Here is a 22898-nt window from a genome sequence, read left to right on the forward strand (position 1 = left end):
CTGCTCCTTTCTTCAATTAGCTTCTGCTTCCCCGCTCTCTCCAACGAAATTAAATCACGTTTATTTAATTCGTTAATTTACTAACGATCGTGTTCTACACAACATGCTTACTATAGTACGGTCGATACACCTTATACATACATATGCCTATGCATATCGTACATGCTTAGTTAGTAGATTTATATGTATATTACACGTTCGCAGCTGCATTCCAAAGGAGTGGAAGGTATCGCCGAACGTTCTAGCTAAATCGACATAAATTATAGGAGACTCCGTGTAACTCCTGTGTTCGCAGAATGCTTAAAAACGACATTGCCAATCCGCACGTGCTGCATGTTCCACGACACGTGCGACCTACTTTACGATTCTATGCAGATCAATCGCACAGATTTCTGCAATTATAATGCCACTGTGTAACTTGAAAGTGAGTAACGAAGCTATTAATCCGTTAATCTTCTAAAATCTGGATCCTTAACGGTATGCGCGGATCGAAGGGATTGCTTGAAATCGTAGATAACGGGGCGATTACCGTTGTTAATGTACATACGTATAAACTGATAAGTGTTACGGCTCAGTCGCTCCTCTGCTCTGGTTCTTCTTTTTTTTTGGTGAATCACTTAACCAAACCTTTGATGCTCCTGGGAAGATTCGGGATGGAGCCTTTATTTACACTCGCGGCCGTCGGTCTCATGAAACTGTGGTTCCGGGTTCCTGCTCGAGGGTGGACCAACTTGCTCTTCGTGGCTAGCGCTTTTTCGATACTCGCTGACCGATTGGAGGGAAGACATTGTTGTCCGATACTGCTACCGCTTCCGCTGCTGCTGCTACGCGAGGCTATCACCCGGACCTTGCCGCCAGTCTGTGCGTCGGTCGATGCCTGAAAACAGTGGGGTCAGGATTCAGCGGGGCGTAAGCGTAAAATCTAAGGAATCGAAGGTAAAGTACAGTCTTCCCTGGATTATCGAGAAGTAGTTAGCACCTAATAAACTGACCCTTGTCAGGGCCCTCGCACGAACCGTCTGACAAGGAGACTGATCGACGTAAACCGAGAGTGAGTGAAATAGCGCACCAGCGGGGGACCCTCGGTCGACGGCGAATCGAGGCATTCAGTATTGAATATGAAACTTTTCATGTTACTGATTACACCTTGGTGAGAGTATTACCGATGCGATGGACTGGCGAGTTTATGTCGATGAAAAGGAGTCCAAACACGAAGCAATTCGGTCTATTTTTTATTATGAAAATACGATTAGAATTCTATTAGAATTAAAACTATATTTCAAAGAACTAGAATTAAAAAATTAACACTATATTTCAAAGAACTGGAATTAAAAAAATGAACACTATATTTCAAAGAACTAGAATTAAAAAATTAACACTATATTTCAAAGAACTAGAATTAAAAAATTAACACTATATTTCAAAGAACTGGAATTAAAAAATTAACACTATATTTCAAAGAACTAGAATTAAAAAATTAACACTATATTTCAAAGAACTGGAATTAAAAAATTAACACTATATTTCAAAGAACTAGAATTAAAAAATTAACACTATATTTCAAAGAACTAGAATTAAAAAATTAACACTATATTTCAAAGAACTGGAATTAAAAAATTAACACTATATTTCAAAGAACTGGAATTAAAAAATTAAAACTATATTTCAAAGAACTGGAATTAAAAAATTAACACTATATTTCAAAGAACTAGAATTAAAAAATTAACACTATATTTCAAAGAACTAGAATTAAAAAATTAACACTATATTTCAAAGAACTGGAATTAAAAAATTAACACTATATTTCAAAGAACTGGAATTAAAAAATTAAAACTATATTTCAAAGAACTGGAATTAAAAAATTAACACTATATTTCAAAGAACTGGAATTAAAAAATTAACACTATATTTCAAAGAACTAGAATTAAAAAATTAACACTATATTTCAAAGAACTAGAATTAAAAAATTAACACTATATTTCAAAGAACTAGAATTAAAAAATTAACACTATATTTCAAAGAACTAGAATTAAAAAATTAACACTATATTTCAAAGAACTAGAATTAAAAAATTAAAACTATATTTCAAAGAACTGGAATTAAAAAATTAACACTATATTTCAAAGATCCTGAATTTTTTACATTTTGAAAAATCCTTCGAGATATGCTTATACATCCCTAAATACTACAACATATCCAAGTTTCACCTAAATCAGAAATGTTACGCCGCAAAGTCTCCGATTTCGCATGGAATGACCTTATAAGGAGAAGTATACGGAAAGAACTCACCCCTATAGGTTTGCGAACATTTCTCGCAGCTGGTCCAATGCTGCTCCCGCTGCTGCTGCTTCGACTGGCGGGTATTCTACTGACGGTGGACCGCGGATTCGTGCGTCGTTTCTCGATACTCTTCGGCGGCAGCGGAGTGTTGGACGGGCTCTTTCGTAGATCGTTGGTCAGCGCGCAGATCGCGGACGTGTAAGTGCGAAGGTGAGCGTGATTCGGTACCAAGTTTCTTACAGTGTTCACCGATGTGGCGCTATTCAAGGAGCTTCGGGAGCTCCGAAGGCTGCTTCTCGACCCCGAACGTTCCACTTCGTTCCTCGGCTGACTGTCCGATGTAAAGGCCGAGATCGGGGTACGTTGCACCGATTCCGGCTTCCTGGAGCCGCTGTCTCGCTTTAAGCTGCTGGTCCGTTTCGGTAAAAAGCTAGATTTCTCGCTGGTGTGTCTCATCGAGTTCGCTCGCTTCTCTAATCCTTTAGTCGGCGACTTTAACGCCCTGTCAATGGACCTCTTCGCAGTGTGGTCAGCCTCCTGGCGAGTGGCACCGACGGTTCGGCTGCGATCGTTGTCGTTCCCAGAATACTGTAGCTCGGCTGGCGAACACCGCGTCGAGTCGTGCGTGTCGGTCTCGTAATTACCGGAGGACGTTTCTTGGCTCAACGTCTCCGAAACTAAGCTCTGCGTTTCCTCGAATCCTTCGTCGTTCATCTCCTGGTCGCGACCTTTCCCGGAAGCGGGCAGAGGCGAGGAGGACGTCACGCTTATGTCGGGAATAAATTTGCCACGGAACACGGAGCTGTCCGACGTTGGTCGCGCGGACTCGATTCTAATCTCGTTCCGATTCGAGGCGTCTAACCGCGTCGCCTCCACGCTGCTCCTTAAATTATCGTAAACCGCCCCGGTGATCGCGCCGAACTGACTCTGGGAAAGGTCTATCAGATCGGTTTGGTCCTCGGTGGGTTCCTCCTGCCGCGAGTTGGACGGTCTGTAATCCTGAGTAACGTGATTCCGATCGCAGGGCGACAGAGTCGAGCCGTTTTGGATCTGATTCACCTGACTCGGCGGGTTGCTCGTCAGCCTTATCGCCTCTTTCACCTGACTAGGATCGATCATGCTCCTCTGCCGTTCCCGGCTGGTCACGGCCCTCTCCGCGAGTACGGTTAAAGAAGGTTCGCGGGGCCGCGACTCTTGCATGACGGGGCTGAGGACGGTGTTGGTGACCGCGAGGACGGGTGGAGGTTGGCTGACGGGCAGCCTCGAGTTTCTGTGAGTTAACGTTACCGGTCGCGACAACCGTTGCAGGTCCTCGCCGGATCGGGCGATGTCCGCCAGCGCAGCGTCGATCTCGAAGGCGGACGCCTCCCGTCGCTTCAGTTTATCCTGCCAAGCGCGCAGCATCGAGTCCTCGTCGTGATTCTCCTCGGACAGCGGCAGCGTCTGCGGCCGCTGAGCTGGTTTGTCCTCCAGCGACTCGGAACTCGCGATGTCCTGCCTCGACTCTTTCTCCGGCGAATCTTGTATCTTTTTATACCGCCGCGTTCTCCTCGTCGCCGAGTAGCGATCGAAGTTACCTGAAACACTCGCAGACGTCAATCTCCGGCTCGCTGGGGAACCGACGTAAACACGGACAAGTCTGACTCACCTGTCCCGAAGTCGGCGTTGTTATTGGCAGTCTTCGCGGTAGGGTTCTTGTGATCTCGACTCTGGAAGGAGCTGCTGCAGCGTTCCCTCTTGCACGGCTCCTTCTCGATCGGCTTCACTTCCCTCGGTGGACTAAACAGCTTCCTGGTCGCCGGGGGGGTTTCGATGTTATCCGAGTCGATCTCGATCTTGTCGCTGATCTTCTCCTCGTTCTGGCCTCTTTTGAACTTTGAGATTCTCCGTGACGCGGGCGCTTGAGAGTTGGCGTAAGGTTGCCGCAAATAGATCGTTAACTCGTCCTGATTCTCCGAATTCGCAGGGTCGTTCATCTTGTTCTTCTTTCTGTCTTCCTCTTTGATCGACTGGAATCAGGGAAAAGAGGATGCTGCGTTTACAGGGGAAACAGCAGTCACCGTCGTGGAATCCTTTTCGAAAGGATATTAACCTGCAAGGTGGTCGGGGTGAGAACATTTTCCGTGCTGAGCCTTGATCTTAGCCTACGGGAATATCGGGGATCAGTCTCTTCCATGCTATTTGGTACGTTCAAGCTGGACTTCCTCCAGGGAGATTTATCCTTTTGCGACGGATGCGTTTCGGCTTCTGAAACGAAGCTGGCGTTAGTCGGGTCTTACTTTCAATAGGTATACGTACACGTGAGTATATTGTACGCGTAATCGAGGGGTGGAAAATGGGAGGAATAACCTTCTATAGCTTCCATGGTGCGCATCACGTCTGTCTTCTCAACCGATGGACGCCAGTCGTAAACTTCGGAGAATGTTTCGTGCGTAGAATTGCCTTCGTTCGGGGTGTTTGTCTTGCCTTCGCTTTCTGCGGATTCAACGCGGTAACGCGGCCGAGTTAAAAGAAAAGATATTTCACCGTGGTAAGAGCGTACGTGTATTTACCCGAGTCTTCGAAGGACCGTCGATTCGCCTGATGCAATTGCCTCGCTTTCCTTTGAAGCTCTTCACCCGCACGATCCTCTTTCTCGTTTTCCGACAACCACGCCTCGATCTTCTGCCGCCACGCTTTTCTGTTTCGACAGAGAGAAACACGTTTCTCGTATGTATACGGTATCTGTATTCGGACATGCATTTGTTTCCACTGTGCGTGTCTTACCCCGCTGGCTTCGTCTCCTCTTCTTGCAAGAAAGGTTTGCTTTCCACCAAAGGCGACGGCGAACTCGGTCTCTCTCGATCAGCCGAGAAATCGGCGTTCAGTAGATCGCTCCTGCGAGATTGGCCGCGAGCTCTTCGTGCCCATGATCGATCTGTGGGCCCAGTCAAGGATACAAACGAATTTCTTCAGCATCTTTGCGCTTACATCGCTACACCGTACTATACACACGTATAGGTATACACGACGCGAATCATACCTAAACTACCCCAAGATTTTCTTTCTCGAGAGCTGTCTTGCCCCGAAGTCCTCAAAAAGTCCATCAAATTGCCGTCGTCGTCCTCGCTGGGTATCCGACTTCTGCGACGACGAAGGGTGCCGTTCGGCGTAACATCTACCACGCGAAAGAAATAACGTTGATAAAACGGGGGGAAAACACTCGCGTAGTTATCGTACAGTTTGGGAATAAAACCTGGAGAATATGTTTCGTCTTTGGTTGATTGTTGGTCGCCGGTTCCGGTTCCACCGGAACAGGAGCCCAGGCGTCTTCGAATGCTCGGAGAACCGGTGATCGAGACATCTTCGTCCGACGTAACTCCCCCGTTTTGCAATCTTTTCACCTGCGCTCAGAGCAAAGAGCGTTTCGATGTGGAACAGAGATCAGAAATCAGAATCAGTTGTCGCGCGAAATAGAGAGGAACGCTTACCTTGGCATCGTTGCGACTATAATTTCTTTGAGGTAAACCGGTATGGAGATCGAAAAGGCCATAATCCATTAAGTTACATTCGGATTCGGAGGCTGGGGTCTCGGCTTGATTTGTCACTGTAGAGTAAGTGTAACTGTCACGCTAAAGAGATACCTAAATTGAAAGAAAAAAATACGACGACGTACGTAATCGCTTTTTGGCCAAAAGTTGCTCTTCTCGTTGCTTGCGCCTCGCCAACACCTGCTCCTCTTGAGCTCTTCGCCTCTCGTTCTCCGCGACAGCCTGGCTGAACTTTTGGCAGAACTGGTGGAATACCTTGAAGCACTCTTCGATCTTGAACGTATTCGTGTCTTCGCAGAAGAATTCAGCGAGCGATCGCCTCCAAGTCTCGAGCTCCTCCATGTCCCTCTTCAACTGACTCATCTCCTGCTCCGCCATCTGCTAGGCCAGCGTACCAAAGTTAGAATTCGGTTGTAAGGCTACGCGCGTATCCGACCTACTTGCAAAAACTGAGCCATCTGTTCTTGTATGTCTGGCTCCGTGGAAGGAAGTTGAGTCTGCGCTTTGATCTTCTTGATCTTCGTGTCGAGTGCGTTAAATTCGTTGTTCAACTGCTCCGTCGTGGTCCTTGTGCCGCGAGAACACGATAAACGGTCAAGTTACCAGTCGCGCTGTTCGATTTTTAGGATCGCTCTAACGCACTTACTTGGTGGCAGCTTCGAGAGTGTTCATGCCCTTCGCAAAGTCCAGCAGATCCTTTCTTTTCCTTTCGGCTTGCTGCGGCGGGAAACGTTGAAGCGTGAGATAACAACGGGGGCGCGGAAGCAAAGTTACTGTGAAAGTTACATTACCAGGGCCACGTAGTGTATGAGATTCATTCCTGGCTTGTTCGCCCGAATTTCCGTCAGTTTCTGCAGAGATGACAGTTTTACTCCGGCAGCGTTTCCAGCGTAGCCACCCTACGGCATTCATGTACGGAAAATTCATTTCCCTTGTCGTTTCTGGCCAGAATATATATTTACTTTGGAGAAGCCCGAGTTTCACTTTCCTACCGAGTTGAGAAAATTCCCAGCCACTAGGACCATGTAGAGCAGCTCCTGCAGCGGCTTGTTGGTCATGAGATCCTCCCCGGCGAGGATCATCGAATTGATGCTCGGCTCCAAGTAGCTCATATTGGCAGCGAACTCTTCCTTCAGCAGCATACACTCGATACGCAGCTTGTAACTTTCGGCGGGCGCGCAGCGTAAAACAATTAGACCCGTAAATGTCGAAGGGCGAGGCTCGAATTAGAATTATTCGCATCTTACTTTGGTACTTGGACGAGCTGCAGAAAGAATTTCTCGGCGTTTCCGAGTTTCGACTTGTCGCCGTCGAAACTTTTGAGCATTTCCAGCTCGTCCACCTCGGGCAGAATCTTGAGAAGACCGCGTAATTTTTCTGCCCCAATGTCGTCGTGACCGCCGTCCTTTATTAATTGTATTATATCTTCGTTCGAGCTGCAACGAATCCGTTCAGAGACGTACGCACGTAATTACCGGGGCCGCGTCGGCGAGGTACCTACCTTCGAAACTGTTTCAAGAATATATTCACGTTCAGGCTCCGTTTGCCATCCAGAAGCGCGATCTGAAACATTCGAGGAAATTGTCGCAAGAGCCAACCAGAGCAAGGCAAGCGCGTCAGAGTGGGCGTAAGTGTTACCTCGGTTGGTTCTCGACGTTTCTTCTCAGCGTCAGAGTTAGCGCCGTAGGAAGAGGAGCAGGATGCAGCGGGTAACATCGGCGGCACTTGCTGGCAGAACAGGCCTTCCATCTCTGCCCAGTCGATGTCCAGCATGGGGGAGTTTTGATGCTCGTTTGCTACCAAAGACCAAATGTTCCGCTTGCCGATCACCTGATAAAGTTATTCATAATAAGAAGTGGAGGCTAGGAAGAGCAAAAGGCGCCACTGTAACGCGTACTTTATGATTGGGTATCTTGTTCCAGTTGATCGTTTTCATTTTTGCCTTGGGGGTGGGTATTTCCTGTTGCGGCAGTAGTCTGGCGTGATTATTCGGCGGATCGGGGGTGGGCGCCCGTGTAACCGGTAGCACGTGCAAGGGTGGTGGCATGGGCGGCGGCTCCATCGATGCATCAGCACGCGTCGCGTTGGCGGTGAAAAGCGGCGGAGGCGGAGGTGGCGGTAAAACGCGACCTTGGTGGCCAACAGCGGGACCAGGGCCTGAACTGGGACTGGCAGCAGGGCCCAGAGCTGGAGGCGGTGGCGGGGGTGGCAGAGGTGGCGACGGAGTTGCTGAATTGTTGATCGGCAGCGAGGCTTTCCGCGACGTTCCGCAGGTCTGATCGGCACCTCGACAGTGACAGCACAGATTCGTCTGTAATGCAAACATTCACCGAGCATGTACTACGGGAGGCGAAACGCAGCGCGAGAGCTCGGGTCGCGAAAAGTAAAAGTGCGGGATCCAGCAAGCGTTGCGTCAGTTGGCGTCGGGCCGATGACATTGACAATTATCCGAGAAACTCGCGTGAAATTTTAACCAGCTGACGTAACTGGCACGCGAGCTGGCAAGCAATTCCGTTACGCGGTAGGAGAGAAAGCGCTAAACCGGCTAAACGATGCGGTAGTAACGATGAAAGTCAACGTATCGAATGTTTCTTGCATCTAAAAGAAAAAGAAAGAAGAGAGGAGTAGGTTGGCGTAAAGAAGCGAGAGGAGGTACCTGCAGGCTGGGCGACCGCAGTAGCTTGGTAGCGTCTTCTCGGTTTTCTAAGAGCGTTGCTCTGTGCACTAAGGTCTCCGCGGTGTCCCATGCTAAATCGCTCGCAGCATCCTTGGGATCCAGTCGCAACAGATGCTGAAGAATGCTGAGGAATGGTATCTCCTGCGGGGTGTCCGCTATCTGAAGTACATCGGGGGTTTCTCGAGTTAGGGGACCAACCAGGTCGGACAATCGCGAGAGCGTGCACACGGTATTCCCTTACCTGTCCGAAAATCGCGTAGAAAACATCGACGTGAGAAGAGAGATCTATTCCCGGTGGTCCGTGATTGGACAACTCCTCGTCGGTCTCTCGCTGATCGTCGAACACGTCGAGCTGCACTCGGAGGTCCGGAGCGTGACTCTTCCTGCAAGAACAATCGTCACCTTCCTGATCCGGGTACATTTTAAGCCTTTACGCAGTTGTTCGCTCTATTTTCGTCACACTCCACACACGTGTCTTCCCTAGAATCTCGATATCTCTACCCTAGCTTTTTCACCCCCGCCCCTCGCCTCTCTTTCTCCCCGTCTCTTCCATCCTTCCTACTCGTTCTGCGCTTCCAACTTTCTCGAGCTTCATCACTTTACTGCTAACGCGTTGCGATCTTTATTTCCACTGTCTCTACGTAGACGTACCATTCGCTCGATCTGTCAGAGAACAGTGTCGACGGTGTATCATAAATCGACGTGCCTTCCGTTCGAGACCCTCGATCCGTTATCCGGCTATTCTTACGCGGTAGGAGTAGCATACGTGTTCGTCATAATATCTATGTAATATCCCCGCTCGTCTACCCCGCGGTCCCGTCCATCAAGCGTTAGGCGAAACGATTATTGCTCCGTTAATAGCACCCTGCTGCTTGGATTTCGACCAGCCACGCGATACATAAGCGGTACAAACGAATGCTACGGGCAATTTTACACGGCTCCTATGCACGGCGAGCTCCAGTTGCGCTTCGACCACGATTCCCGTCTCCACGATGCACACCCGAAAATAGTCGCTGTCTTTGCGGTTGTCTAACCGTGCCGCCGATCTTCCGCCGGACCGAGAACAGAAAATCGTCGCCTACAAATTCAGAGCGGAGGAATGGAAACTTCACTTTTCACTGTACCGGACGCAAAGGGTGGCCCGGTTTAACGATGGCACTCGACATACCGAGGCTCTCGGGTAGCAGGTACATGTGTAATTAGGTAATTAACGAATCGCTTGAGTGTATAGCGGTACTGGCGGAAGAGAGAGAGAGAAGTTGAATAGAAATTTGAGATGAGAACCGAGGGCCGCTGACAGTGGGTGCAGTAGTCTGGCCATCAGAGGAGCACTACGCGGATCGCTCCAGCCGAGTGCGATCGTGCAGCTGCAGGTGCATCCCGCGCGCGAAGAGTTAATTCGGGCTTTTCTCTCTCCCTTCGAATTGCCTCTTTCGCTTTTCCTTTTTTCCCTTCCCTCGCACTCCTCCGTTCCGCGCGAGCCCTCTTTCCAGCCACTCCTCCTCCCCGACTCTCTCTCGCCCTTCGTCCCTTTCTTCTTCTCGCTTTCGCACGGTAGCCGTAACCAAAGAATTCGGGAAGGCGGCGCAAGGAAGAGGGGAAGAGAAGTTTACAGTTCTTCCAAGCAACGCACGCGTTTCTACATATGTATTTCCCGCCGAATGGTGCCGCGATCCCTGTGTCGTATCCTTGGCATTCTTCTCGTGCCGGATCTCTTTCCTACGGACGGCGTGTTCTTTTTCATCACTCGACCAGCCCTTGAGCGAGCTCGAATAGGAAATCCGGCCGGTTCCCTTTATCGCGAATTCCGACAGACCGATTCTTTCGGCGATATTTAAAGCGACTTGTTTGAATAGTTTCGCTCGATCAAGAATAGTTTGCTCGTCCGTCATCCCGCGAAGGAATGACAGACGGTACTATTCCTGTAGGGAGTGATTTTAGCGGAGACCTAAAGGAAACGGCAAAACCTGCAGCTAGAGCCGCCGCGCCGCGCATCGTGATTCGGCGCAAATACTTGTAGTTCCAGCCGTGCTTCTGCCGCGGTCCCCTTCTTCCTTTTCGTCGATCGGCTATTGTTTACACAACACAACGACCGAAAAAAGGCAATGATGCCGCGCGCCTGGTGCCTACTGTCCGCGATCCAAGGTGCGACAGAGACGAACATCTCGGGGCCAGGCAACGATGATTATTTGGATTAGTGGCATGCAAATGGTGCGCGCGTTTGATACGCGGATCGAATGCCCCGCTGATTAGTTCACCCATCCTTGATACAGAAGAATTGCTTAAGAGTCCTGGCTAGGTAGGTAGCTAGGTATGTATGTATGTGTGTACGACGCTCGATGCATGCGCGACATTAACGTTTCATTAGGTGAGAAGGCAAATGAGAAGGTGTGGGTACAATAAGGCGCCCTTTCGTAACGTTCATTATTATTTATTATTCAACAATGTTAAGGTGTTAATCAGTTAATGTCGTGAATCCAGGACGTCGTAGAGTACTCACCGCAATTCGTTCAAGATCGGGAGCAGCTTCAAACCTGCAAGGGAAAACGATACCATTGGCTTTTCTGATAGTAAGTAGTGCCTCCCCCGAGTGGTTTAATGCTCAATTCGCCGCGCCAAGCTTCCTTGCTTCTCCCACTAGAGGTTAACGGAAAATTTGAAAGTTAAGGTACCAACCGATGAACTCGTTCCGAATCCGTATGCGATCCTTGAGCTCCGGCGTGGAGATGACTAGACAGTTTATGAATGCCAATAGGGCGGTCCGATAATCCTCGGCAGTTGCTTTTTGTAGCTCGTCGACCACGATCCGTAGTCGGTATCGTTCACCTTTCCGCTCCTGTAACGTTCCCAGTCGAATCTTACAATTAGTAGCGAGCGTACGTGCGCGCGTTACTTTTATCGCGCGTAGCGTCGCGTGCGCGTAGCTTCTTGCATAGGGTAAACTTGCCTAAATCGTACCCCCCGCTGTTCTTTTTTAACTTAAGACAATCACAATCGCCCCTAGGGGTAGAAAGTGTAAACAACAGTTAGCCATACGCCATTAACAAACTAAGTCACCATGCCGTCACTCCACAAAAAAATACAAAGCAGGTAAGTCCTTCGGGTACTTTTCGCTAAAATTTCGTCACGATCCTTAAGGATTTTGTACACTTAGTATTTGTGACAATCAGCGAGAAGAAATTCTATGTGAAACTACGTCCATTGTCAAGTTTATTTCTTGCTCTGGCATCAAGGAACAGTGCCCCATATTTTAGCGCCTTGGATTTGAATAACCAGAAAAACCAGAACAGTAAAGGAAAACACGTAAGAGGAAAAATACCGCGAAAACCAATACGCAGAAGGAAGAAAAGAAGAAGAAGAAGAGAGACGATGAAAACGAAAGCTGGTTTTTCTGAATTGTGTCAAGAAAATAGGCAGGGAAACGTGATACGGTGCCCGCGGTGCAAAATGCGGGCACACGAGTTTTGTGCGGGAATATATAGAAATACTTTTGATGATTGTAGTAATTAAAATTTAAAACTACGAATTAGGACAACTATGGTACGATTTAGGAAGATTAATCCTAAATCGTACTTTTTCCATATTAAAAATAAATCGTTTTTATGAATAGAAGTTGCTTGTTTTATGCTGTTTGAGTTCACGCAACTGTTTATTCTATTACCAAACAGTTGATTACCACTAATTTCCTTTCATTTTTCCTGTAACAAGCATTTGTTCTTAAGGGCTACGATTTAGGCAGGTCTACCCTACGTCGCGCCGCTTTTAACCGTAACATTCGCGCCTACGAGTTGTATTTGCACGCGTACACTTTAATATTCGATAAGGCGCTCGCGCTGCATTTAATGGCTGATTAACGCGACAAATTGCTCGGCGATAAAAAGCATAATTCACAAGGTTCGCGACGTTAAGCGGGCATCGGGAACATTACGGTGTAGATCGTTCTTTTGTTTGCCGAAGGAAGACCTTGAACCGTGACTTTTATCCAAGCTCTCGGCACCACCATCGCCGTGATCGCGCGCGTCCCTCTTACAACTTACAAGTTGTTAGAATGGACAAACGGGCACGGGCACCGGCGCGGCGCGGCAGCCTCCCGTTTCAACGCCAGCACTGAAGCACAGCCTCTCCGCGTGCATCGCGATCGTGATTCCTAACGTTAACTGACGGAAGCCTATCACCTGATACGCGTGAAGAGTATCGATAGCCCTCTGCCGTCCATCCTGACTGTAAACGCAAAGAGCGGAGAGCAATTCCACCACTTGTTTCTTCACCGACGCCGACGGGCAGGCGGTGTCTAAGGCTGAAAATTCAACGAGATACACGATCAGTGCGACGCGGCTGGAATGCAGGCCGCTCGGGGATTCAAACTACCGAGGACGATGAATAATCGTTTACCTGAGGCAAGCTTCGCGCAGTAATCAGGATTATCCACGATGTAGTCGAGACCAACGTTAGAGTCCATGTTGACTGCATTTGTGGAAGCTGCGCAGTCTGAAAGAAAACGGGCAAATCAGAGAGCGCGTAATAAACATGAACGCACGGCCGGCGGCATTATCAGGCATTATGCTCTAGCGCGGAGCATAATATCCCAGTAAGGAGAGTCGGCGTAAAAACGACCACATGGAAGAAAACCTAACGCCATTCAACGCACCTCAATGGGCGCTCAACTTTCCTCGGCGCGTTTAACGGCGCGTGTAAAAAGCTTTACTTACTACTTTATCGCACGACCGTTCTCGCCGAATAGAGATTACGAATCTACTTTATTTCTATCCGCGTATATATTTATGGTTTGGAAACGTAAGGTTTCGTAGTAATTACAAGGCTCTCGTAGTTCAGCTCGCACGGCCAACGGGCCAATCGAACGAATTGCATCGCGAATCGACGTTGATCGTCGATTGGAAGAAATCGACTCGAAGCTGGAGCGAGGTCTAGGTTGAGAACACGAGGGCACAGCTTCGTTCCTATGACTAATCGTAAGATCGCCGCGTAGCCGAGGAAAAAAAAAACGGTTACGGCGTGTCGCGTTTCGTTTACTCGCGAATAGTATTACCCTTAATTCTCAAGGGAACTGCTCCTGTCCAATGGTTTCGATGGAATCTGGAGAGAGTGTTGGCGCTATGGGACACCGTGAACCCGAGAATACAGGGGGCACGTAGGAAAAAGAGGAACTTTAAGAAATGGAAGAGAGACTGCGGGGCAAAGAGGGACAGAGGGGAAGGAGAAGGGAGGGAGGAGAGGGGAAAAAGGAGACGGCGATGGAGATGGAAAAAAGATGCGAGAGAGTAAGAGTGAAACGGAGAAGGGTAGGGCGGGAGATATGTATAGAGGAAAGACCATAGGATTGCGTCACCATATGCATGCACATACCTCTAGTCACGTTTAAAAATAGATTCTCCAATATTAAGGGCCAGGATCCCGAGGTTTCGCGACAAATCCCGACTACGGCCAATTAACCGATGGGAGAATGAACTTTTTCCGTGTAACAGCTACTCTTGACAAGCCCCTCGACTCTCTGGATCGAAGATACGAATTACGAGACGATAAGCTGCAAAGGGCGGACGATCGGGAGGTAGGCAAGCGAGAGATTCGCCAGTACAGTTCGAAACATATGTAGAACGAACGGTAGAAGCTGGCCGAGGCGAGTGATTCATGCTAGTACGCCTTGCTACGGCCGTACTAAGCCATCGGAGCTTCCTGCAGTCGTTCCTGCCGACGACCTCCAAGTTCACACTTGCATGTCTGCATTTACGGTCACTGGCCATCTTAGGAAGGCCGCGGATCGAAACGAGGAAAAAAAAACAACGCGCACCGATCCGATATCTCTCCCGAGACTATCGCTCCTCGAACGGTCGCGGTGCCTTTCTTTCTTTCTCTAATTTAATTTATATAACGGTCCACGGTCGGTCGATGATTGGGTCGCGTGGCCGGTTTCTAGGGGAAAAGGACTACTCGGAAGTTCGCAGGAATCGGGTGGTTAGGCTGGACAGTTCGAGACAGCGGTGCCGAAATTTCGCTGGCGCGGGGAAGCGCGGGGAAAAAGGGGGGGGGGAGAGACTCGGGCTATAGATCGGCGCGGCCGCGGAGTGGCGCTCCGAGTTGCGTATAGAGTTGCATTTGGTAGTTTGATCGCGACGATTACTAATAGTAGGCAACTGTGGCGACGATTGTCGACGTATGCACGAATTCGCGCGTGTATCCTGCGTATTTAGGCATACGTATACATGTATGAAATAGCACTCACGGCGGACGTGGGATACCATATCGGGTACCTTGTTGACCTCGCCTCTCTTCTCTGTCTCTCGTTCTCGTTCTCTTTCGTTCGAGAACGCAAAGGCAAACGCAAACGCAAGTGTGTGTTCCACCGACTATCCGATCTCCTCACTTCCCACGTCTTTCACTGCTCACAAAAGAAGTTTCGGCCGTCGCCAATGTCGTTTCATTTTCTTCGACTCTTCTCGGCGCGGCGCAGTGGCGAGAGAAGACTCTCGCCGGGGTTTCGATTACCCGAAGCGGATCGAATCCAGAGGAAAATCGAGTAGAGACTTCGATCAGGAACGATCCAGGGAAATGGACACATACTTTACGTGAATGATCGTAAATCCCACTATTCGCCGGGGCGGAGGAGCGCACGTGCGCGGCCCGATCGTATTATTTCGCAGTCGTTTCGCGACTAGTAATCGCTAATCGGACTAATTAGTCGACCGCGAGAAAGGCGTGCGTCGATAGGTGTCCTCCAGCTGCTTCCAAATGTCCATATATGGACGCAATCAAGGCGATCAGGATGAACTTTTTACATTTCGTTGCACGTGCGGACGGAACTAAATAGGAAGAGTAGGAAGAGCCGATTAAATGACTAAATGGTGGACAGCGAGTCTTTGGAATCGAAGGACGAGTATCGATGCGGTTCGTAAAGCAATTGAGGCAGAAGCTGATGCACTCGCTGCCGTTTGACAATATCCGATCTCGCCAAGCCTCCATTTCGCTGGATTTCGCATAAAATCTTTTATGCCGGGCCACGCGTGCTTGACAGTTTCGTCACGCTCGTCTTCGCGTGAAAGTCAGAATAGAAAAGCAATCGTCCTTGCGCGAAACGAAATCGCGGTCCCCGACGTTCGGACACGGTATTCGGTAGATTTCGTACCGTTGCCTGCGAAGATCGCGCGTAAGCTTAAGTACCTATTTATCTCCGCCATCGATCGCGATTACGTCGCGCGCCTCCATTGAAATTCGTTGAACGTTTCTAGGAAAACTCCGCCCCGACGATAAGGTAGGAGAGGTGGCTCGTGAACGCGGCTTCTCGACCCTGCATTAGGTACACCTGTTTTAATTGTTGCTGCGAATAAGCGGGCCCGGGATTTCGAGGGATTTCTGCGCGAATTGGAGGTAAGTGTGGTTACCTTGTCGCAACGTGGTCATGGCCCCGAGTGGTCGGGATCGGGGATACGGTGGTCAGGATCGTCCCCCCTTTACTTTTACTTCTGCGTCTATGACGCTCATCAACGGCTCTACGCGTTCGCGACTTTTCGTCGCTCGATTAATTTCCATCGATTCAACCTCCGCTCGCGTGTTCAAGCAACAATCTACGTAAAGACCAACAAACGAAAATGCCCCGGAACGGGCGATACTTGACGCTTGGATCCCAATTATGTAACGCCTTATTTAAACTATAATATTGCTTTCCCACCGAAATGTCACCTGCACTTGATTCGCGGGCCGACGCTTTATAGTCCGGACACGTTTGCGTGTGGTGCAAACGTGGTGAATCGACGGGATGCAAAACGGGATTCGGCGTCGCGAAGAACGATGCTTGTTGTCCGAAAATGGATATAAAACGACGCCGTGTTGACAGGAGAGTGACAAACAAGTGACGCGCGTCACGATAATTAAGGCGAAACGTGCGATTGCGGTTGATAAGGAGGCTCCGCGTGGAGAGGAAAGGAAAGAATAGAAGAGGGAAGTTTCTGCCGCGAAGTTTGACAGGTGTTGTAAAGATGAGCGCAACTTGAATATGAAAGAGAAAAGGAGAAGGAAGCGAACGCGAGGGAACGTAGCAGGAGTATCGAAATATATGGCTCACCCCACTTAATTCTCATCCGATCAACAGGTTGACTGCCGAGTGGATGATTAGTAGATTAATTGGCATCCCGGGCGCAGTAGCACGCGGCGCACACACTCACTTTTTTCGTCGAGCACCGATTCGCGGAAACTGCGTTTCAGGAGCGCGCGGCGCGACCGACCGCCACGATCCTGAGGAATTATTTACTGCGCATGCGTACTCCCTCTCCGCTAAATCGCCACTTGTTTCGTTCCTTATCGTTCCGTGGCAAGGAGAGACCGGGTCTCTCTTCAATCTCATTTTCACTCTTTCTCTCTTTCTTCTTTTACTCTTACTTTCTCTCACTCCCCCTGACAGGCATCGCCCTCGTTAATTCTTTCTATCCTTCTTTTTCTGCCTCTGGCAACTATTCTTTTCACTTTCGTTTCTCGAAAACATTTATCAAACATTGTCCTTAGTGTGTTCGAAACTATCAACTCTTAAAGTCAATGGAGATAGAGTAACACAGGGAAAATAATGCTTCCACGTGTATTATATATAAATAAAATTAATCTATTATACTGTAATGGAATATACAAGAATCGTTCATCTCTTCATCGATCGGATACAGAAATGAATTAAATTAATACACTAGTCATTGATTCATTTCGACCGATAAGCTCTCCCGTTACAGAGATGATTTAGAAGCGTTGATGAAAATTCGACGGTTGCGTTGGCTGCGCGGTAGAATAGACCATTCCCGGTGGCTGTTGGTGGGTCATCGCGTGACTCTGGTGTTGATGAAATTCTGGAGCGCCGTGTGGACCGTTCAGCCTTACTCGTTTCGCGTTTTGTCCATGGTTATGGTCGCCGTTTCCTTGCTGTTGCTGGTTTTGCTGCTATAATTTCACCGTGTCCATAAGAGGATGTAAATTAGACGAAACGATACACTTACTGTTTGCTGTTGATTTTGTCGAGCTTTATTTTCAGTCTTTTCCTCTGTATCGTCGTCCGTTAGGAACTCCCTTTTAGGATATGGAATCGGGCATCCGGCGAATATACTGAAACATTATGGCACCCGTTAAATTTGCGAACGAGCGACCGATACGATACACGGTACAAAAGACATACTCCTGCGTTGGTAGTGGTTCTTCCTGAAAGTAGGCATCTTGCATAGAATGTTCAGACGTTATGCGTTTATTCGGGTCCATCATTAACAGTTTTTGAAGCTGAAACAGCTAAATTATTATCACTGTCCAAACAAACGGTTGAAGCAGAAAAAGAATATCGTATTTTATTTAGCTCTACCAGATTAAACGCCTTGCTGTCAGGTTTAATTTTATGCCGATCCATGTATTTTGTAAGAGAACAGTTAGCGTAACTGTAAGATAAAAGAACCATTCGCATTGGAATTCGAAATTTATCGGAAGCTAGCTTCGTTCTTAAATCAACACTTACTTCGATCTTTTAAAGTCTTTTAATAGAGTAGGATGTTCTGGCATTTTCTTAATATCTTCCCAATCCTTTTCTAGAGGAAATCCCATCACGTTGAATATCCTGAACGCAATTTCACACTCTTATTATTTTCCGCATTGCTCGCAGGTAATGGCACAAGGATCGTTATAGCGATAATATTTCTTTACCTATCTAATTGATCGTGATGATACGGATTGCTAGTTTTAATATCTTCCTGTCTGCAGTGAAATATGGGTTCGGATGTTAACAGTTCTGCGAATATACATCCGATAGCCCAGATATCTGAATGATGAAACGAAAAATTTGCAGAAACTGAGGGTAACAAGTTTACTTCCGAACGCATACAATATACCTATAGCCTTCGTGTAGTGCCTAGCGCCTAGAAGTAATTCCGGAGCTCTATACCAAAATGTTACAACAACTGGATCTAAATCGGCGAGTGGCTTCAGAGGAGCATTGAATAGCCTCGCGAATCCCATATCCGCAATTTTTACTCGTCCCCTCTCATTTCCTTCCCCCATTACCAAAATATTTGCTGGCTTCTAAGATACAACAAACAGCCGTGTTCGTCGTAAATGATATTATTGATTATTACCAAATTATTTGATTATTACCAAATCCCTATGTAGCACCCAGTTGGAATGTAAGTAATGAATACCATCAAGGATCTGGTATAACAAGGACTTTACCATCCCCTTTGGTACCATAACAGGCTTCTTATTAGCTTTCGCTGCTCTATGAAATTTTATTATGTGCTAGAAGTTAAATAGAAAATTACTTATTATCTTGCCTGTGAAAAGAATGTTTTAAGAATCCAAACTCGTAGGAGTTCTGAAGAGTGCGTACCCATAGATCGTGTTCAGCAAAATCAAATAATAGCCATACTTTGCGATCATTATGCGACAGGAACACTCTGATTAAAGTGATTACGTTAACGTGTTTTAGTTCCCTGAGCAACTGTGGACATAGATTTATTAGAACACTAGATACACACTACGGATAAAAGAATATAAACTTACAGCAATTTCACGACACGCAGACATCGATAGACCTGTGCCTTCGATTTGCTTCAAACCAAAATCTTTTGTGTCTGGTCTAGATTTTAATTCGCTATCTGGTACGCTATTTAAATTTCATTTCAAACAGATCGTTACATGTAGATTGAAAAAGATGATACAGAAATGTTGCACGATAAATTTTCATATACTGTATTCAAGCTAGAAGTTAAAGAACCATTTCCACGTGGGCGTCGCACATTATTATAACGCGCATTGAAAGAATATAAGGAATGTTTCAAAATGCAAAGTTTAAGGTGTCTTAATGAAGAGAAGTAGACTAAGCGAAATGTTGGTGTAGATCTAGGATTTCCTGGTGATAAAGGGAGAGCTGCAGCGAGTTGAAAGTTTGTACAAATTTAAGATTATGCTTGTGGTGTGAAAATACAAAATATGAAAAGATAAAATGCTACGCAGCCTTGTTGGTTAGGTTAGATAGACTGACCCTTCTTTCCTACGAGCTTTATATACGTGCCCGTAAGTCCCTCTTCCAACTTTACATCCTTCGAATTCGAATAGATCTTCAACCTTAGTTCGATCTTTTTGAGTTTTCATTTTAAATTCGTAATCCATCATGATTAATGTTGTCGGGACAATTATCAACTATAAACAAACATCTTTAACTCGCCCAGCAAGCGCCCAACAGCGCCCAACTGTCGCACATACACCATAGACGAGGCAGAGAATAGAACTGAAATACCGACTTCCCAAAAATCCAAAGTTTTAACGCGCACTCTATACTTAAGAACGGTGACTCGGGCAACTACTTCAACACAATCACCGAAGTCGGTAAAGTTAATAAAGGAGAAAACAATAACGATGCGTTCAGATTGGCCTGATTCCCGTGGTCACTTGTCACTTTAGTTCGTAGCACTTCTATCCCTTGTCTGTGATACTACTTCATACCACTGTATAGATTTATTACTTTAAGGGCGGTATTCTCAGTCGCTACTTATTCTTAAGCAAATGCTTAAGCATGCGGCATCCTCTACTAACCTAATATTTGCTTAAGAATAAGTAGCGACTGAGAATACCGCCCTAAAAAGCGATTTAAATATTGTGCTAGCTGGTGCTAGCTCAATAATGGACAATGTAAAAGTACTTACTTTCCAATGTCCCTAGATCAAATTTGTGGATCAATATGTTTCCTGTTGCATCGGCGTGAAAACACGTCAGTGTCAGGAAGCGGGGAAATACTTTTGACGTGGAAAGTCATCACTGCTGGCCAGAAATACGTAATTGGACATAATTTAACACGTGCTCATGGATGCACTGTCACCTTTCAGCGTTTAAAAAAGAGCCTTATATTTTCTCTCGTCGTCGGTACAGGCGACTCGGAAATTGGAAATCAGTCGCACAAGTTAAACTGCCGTGCGTTGCTGTGGATAATTTATAGCTTGTCATATCAATTACAATGCCTGCTACAACTCTGCATAGATTTATAACATTCATAGGATTGATGTCGATACTACATGCAGCGTATTCGGCTGCACAACGTAAGTATCCGATTTGTATCCAACATTTCTTCGACTTTAATTCATTATTAAAGCTTAGGTTAGATTTTAGATTAACTTGCCGCTACGTGATTTCTAATATTCTTGCAGATCGTTCATACTTACGAATAACGGAGCAAGAATTTACCACTCTACCAATTGATGTATGTATCGAATAGTATTTAAATTTAACGCGCGACGTATGTATATAAATGAGTAAGGGGTACGCTTATTTCTTACAGATCTTGATACAAGGCATCGTTAGCTTGTTTATGGTTATGTACGGGGTAATGTACATTGCTGGCGATTTCAAAGAAATTCGAGCAGTAGTTGATTTAGAAAATAAATCTTGGGAAACTTTGCGAAATCTCCCATCGTTCCATCTGTTCAATCACCGTGGAAGATTTCTGTCTCCCCAGTATACGGAATAAAATTTCCAGTTGCGTGGAACTGATTTTAAACCTTCTAAGAGCCGACACATTTTTGATGCTACGCACCAAAGATTTTGAACCGAACACCAGAGTAGAGTATCGACGTACCTCGCGTGTACAATTCCATGATCTAGGCACTACGTGTTACGTAATACGAATGGGGATCACGGAAAGATGATGATTTTCCACAATAATAGCTTGAATTTTAAATCATGTATTTAAAAATATACTTAAATGTACATATATTTTCTATGGAGATGGCAGTAAAATATAAATAAAAAAAAGAGTTGACAGATTCGTTTCATTCATTTTACCTATGTGTTGTATATTTATTTTATGCGAAACATTAATGAACGAATAATAAAAGTGCAAGTTCGTATAAAGACATCACTTTTTTTGCTTCTTCTTCTCGGCTTCTGCTTCTTTCTCCTTCTCAATTTCCGTGACATATTCATCGATAGTATCGGAATCTAACATCTACAATGTCGAAAAGTGGGGAACGGATAGCACAAAAGAATATCTAATCTTCTCGTGGAAATCTATAGAAAGTCAGAGAATTAATACCTGCAAAGGTTGGCCACGTCGCATCACCGCGATTTCCAAGTTCTTTTGCCCGGATTGTACTACTTCCAGTAAAGCTTTAATAGCTAATTTTATAGAACCTTTCTCAGTCGCTACTTCTTCCGGCGTGTAATATTTCTGTAAAAACTCATGCACCGTTTTGGCGCTTCTACCAGTCGCGTTTGCCTATAAAATAAGGAATAAATCAGTTCTCTCTTCCTCCTTTCGTAACTAACGAATACTCCGCACGAGGTATACCTTCCATTCGTAATAAATGCCCGAAGGCTCTGTTTGATACAAGTGTGGAATGCCGTCGTAATCGAATCCACCTATAAGACACGATATTCCAAAGGGCCTTCTCCCGTTACTTTGAGTATACTTCTGTTTTAAACCTGGAGATAATTAATATATTCATTCCGAGATCGTTGGTTTAGGTACGTGACAAATAGCGATATATCGATCCTTACCAGCGATATACCTGGTTATGTATTCCAAAGTAACAGGGTCTTCTACGGTTAATCTGTGACTCTGGCATTCTATCTGTGCACGATTTATTAGTACTCTTGCGTCCGCGGTTAAACCTTAAAGAACAATGTTCGTTACTACGCTATGCCTGCACGGACTATTTCTCATAGATTTCAAATTCAAATCGAACCTGCGAATGCCATTACGACGTGTTCGTCGAGAAGACATATTTTCCGCACTGTACGTTCTTCTTGTAGTTTGGCGATAGATTTCTTCTCGACACCTAAAACTACTACATCGTTGCCGCGAACGCCGACCTGGAATAAAATCGAATTTCCTACTAGCACATTTTCTATCCAGAGTCAAGTGAATGTTTATGTTCAGATGCAAAAGTCATCCGAATACGCAGATGTATGTTCAAATGTATTTGGAGAATCGAATGAAAATGTAGCGTAGAATCACTGATAGAGCGTGGTATATTATAAAATATTGTAGAGAGGATGTACTTAAAGCGAGGAGCGCATAAACTGCCGTATTAAATTCACCGCACAGGTAAAGGAGGTTAAATGAAATTAGTGACCGTACCGCTGTAGAACCTTTTTTCACAGCTTCTTGGGCATACTCCACTTGAAGCAAATGCCCGTCCGGTGAAAATACCGTGATAGCCCTGTCGTATCTCGCTGTCATAGCTTTGAGTTTCTAAGAAGAACGTCGAACTTGTTAAACTCACAAAATGACTTCGCCGTTTTTCAAAGCGACTGCTCTACACATTTGCGAGCTTGATTAGATTTCTCGCCGGTAGAGGGTAACGCAAGTCGTAACGCAATGCGACGCGACGCGATGCAACACGACGCGTTTCCCGGAATCAGTGTCCGTTAATTCATCTGCCACCATGCAC

The 22898-nt window shown here is 46.4% G+C and overlaps 4 protein-coding genes across 8 annotated transcripts; 1 reads left to right on the forward strand and 3 right to left on the reverse strand.

The window, feature by feature from the left end:
• Positions 1 to 37: 37 nt before the first annotated feature.
• Form3 (FH2 domain-containing protein formin 3) lies at positions 38 to 16045 on the reverse strand. 4 transcript variants are annotated; one of them, XM_076810127.1, is made up of 26 exons: positions 15882 to 16045; positions 12880 to 12975; positions 12663 to 12784; positions 11164 to 11323; positions 10988 to 11021; positions 8729 to 8870; positions 8467 to 8646; positions 7708 to 8121; positions 7449 to 7640; positions 7312 to 7373; positions 7058 to 7246; positions 6803 to 6974; positions 6602 to 6709; positions 6457 to 6527; positions 6251 to 6377; positions 5936 to 6191; positions 5751 to 5866; positions 5516 to 5663; positions 5303 to 5437; positions 5047 to 5197; positions 4833 to 4960; positions 4630 to 4755; positions 4373 to 4524; positions 3929 to 4289; positions 2290 to 3857; positions 38 to 877 (listed from the first exon to the last, which is right to left on the reverse strand). In XM_076810127.1, the coding sequence occupies exons 1-26, from the start codon at positions 15898 to 15900 to the stop codon at positions 614 to 616; spliced, it is 5493 nt and encodes a 1830-aa protein (XP_076666242.1). In that variant the 5' UTR covers positions 15901 to 16045; the 3' UTR covers positions 38 to 613. The 4 variants fall into 4 exon arrangements, with proteins under 4 accessions (XP_076666242.1, XP_076666240.1, XP_076666241.1 ...); XM_076810125.1 differs by having other exon boundaries at positions 4373 to 4527; positions 15882 to 16044; XM_076810126.1 differs by having other exon boundaries at positions 4373 to 4527; positions 5936 to 6188; positions 15882 to 16043.
• A 1024-nt stretch (positions 16046 to 17069) lies between these two features.
• Cdk8 (cyclin-dependent kinase 8) lies at positions 17070 to 19743 on the reverse strand. 2 transcript variants are annotated; one of them, XM_076810143.1, is made up of 11 exons: positions 19496 to 19743; positions 19015 to 19117; positions 18842 to 18952; positions 18610 to 18750; positions 18348 to 18537; positions 18163 to 18277; positions 17978 to 18076; positions 17828 to 17900; positions 17651 to 17748; positions 17475 to 17580; positions 17070 to 17415 (listed from the first exon to the last, which is right to left on the reverse strand). In XM_076810143.1, exons 1-11 carry the CDS (start codon positions 19624 to 19626, stop codon positions 17221 to 17223), a joined length of 1362 nt encoding a protein of 453 aa, XP_076666258.1. In that variant the 5' UTR covers positions 19627 to 19743; the 3' UTR covers positions 17070 to 17220. The 2 variants fall into 2 exon arrangements, with proteins under 2 accessions (XP_076666258.1, XP_076666257.1); XM_076810142.1 differs by having other exon boundaries at positions 17070 to 17418; positions 19496 to 19739.
• A 431-nt stretch (positions 19744 to 20174) lies between these two features.
• Emc5 (ER membrane protein complex subunit 5) lies at positions 20175 to 21267 on the forward strand. Its single transcript, XM_076810157.1, has 3 exons — positions 20175 to 20546; positions 20655 to 20707; positions 20786 to 21267. Exons 1-3 carry the CDS (start codon positions 20465 to 20467, stop codon positions 20972 to 20974), a joined length of 324 nt encoding a protein of 107 aa, XP_076666272.1. The 5' UTR covers positions 20175 to 20464; the 3' UTR covers positions 20975 to 21267.
• Prosalpha4 (proteasome alpha4 subunit) lies at positions 21173 to 22789 on the reverse strand. The gene is made up of 6 exons (XM_076810150.1): positions 22586 to 22789; positions 22191 to 22317; positions 22003 to 22116; positions 21794 to 21927; positions 21539 to 21721; positions 21173 to 21451 (listed from the first exon to the last, which is right to left on the reverse strand). Exons 1-6 carry the CDS (start codon positions 22685 to 22687, stop codon positions 21362 to 21364), a joined length of 750 nt encoding a protein of 249 aa, XP_076666265.1. The 5' UTR covers positions 22688 to 22789; the 3' UTR covers positions 21173 to 21361.
• Positions 22790 to 22898: the final 109 nt, after the last annotated feature.

The sequence above is a fragment of the Andrena cerasifolii genome, chromosome 4 (assembly GCF_050908995.1).
Source record: "Andrena cerasifolii isolate SP2316 chromosome 4, iyAndCera1_principal, whole genome shotgun sequence".
NCBI lineage: Eukaryota > Metazoa > Arthropoda > Insecta > Hymenoptera > Andrenidae > Andrena > Andrena cerasifolii.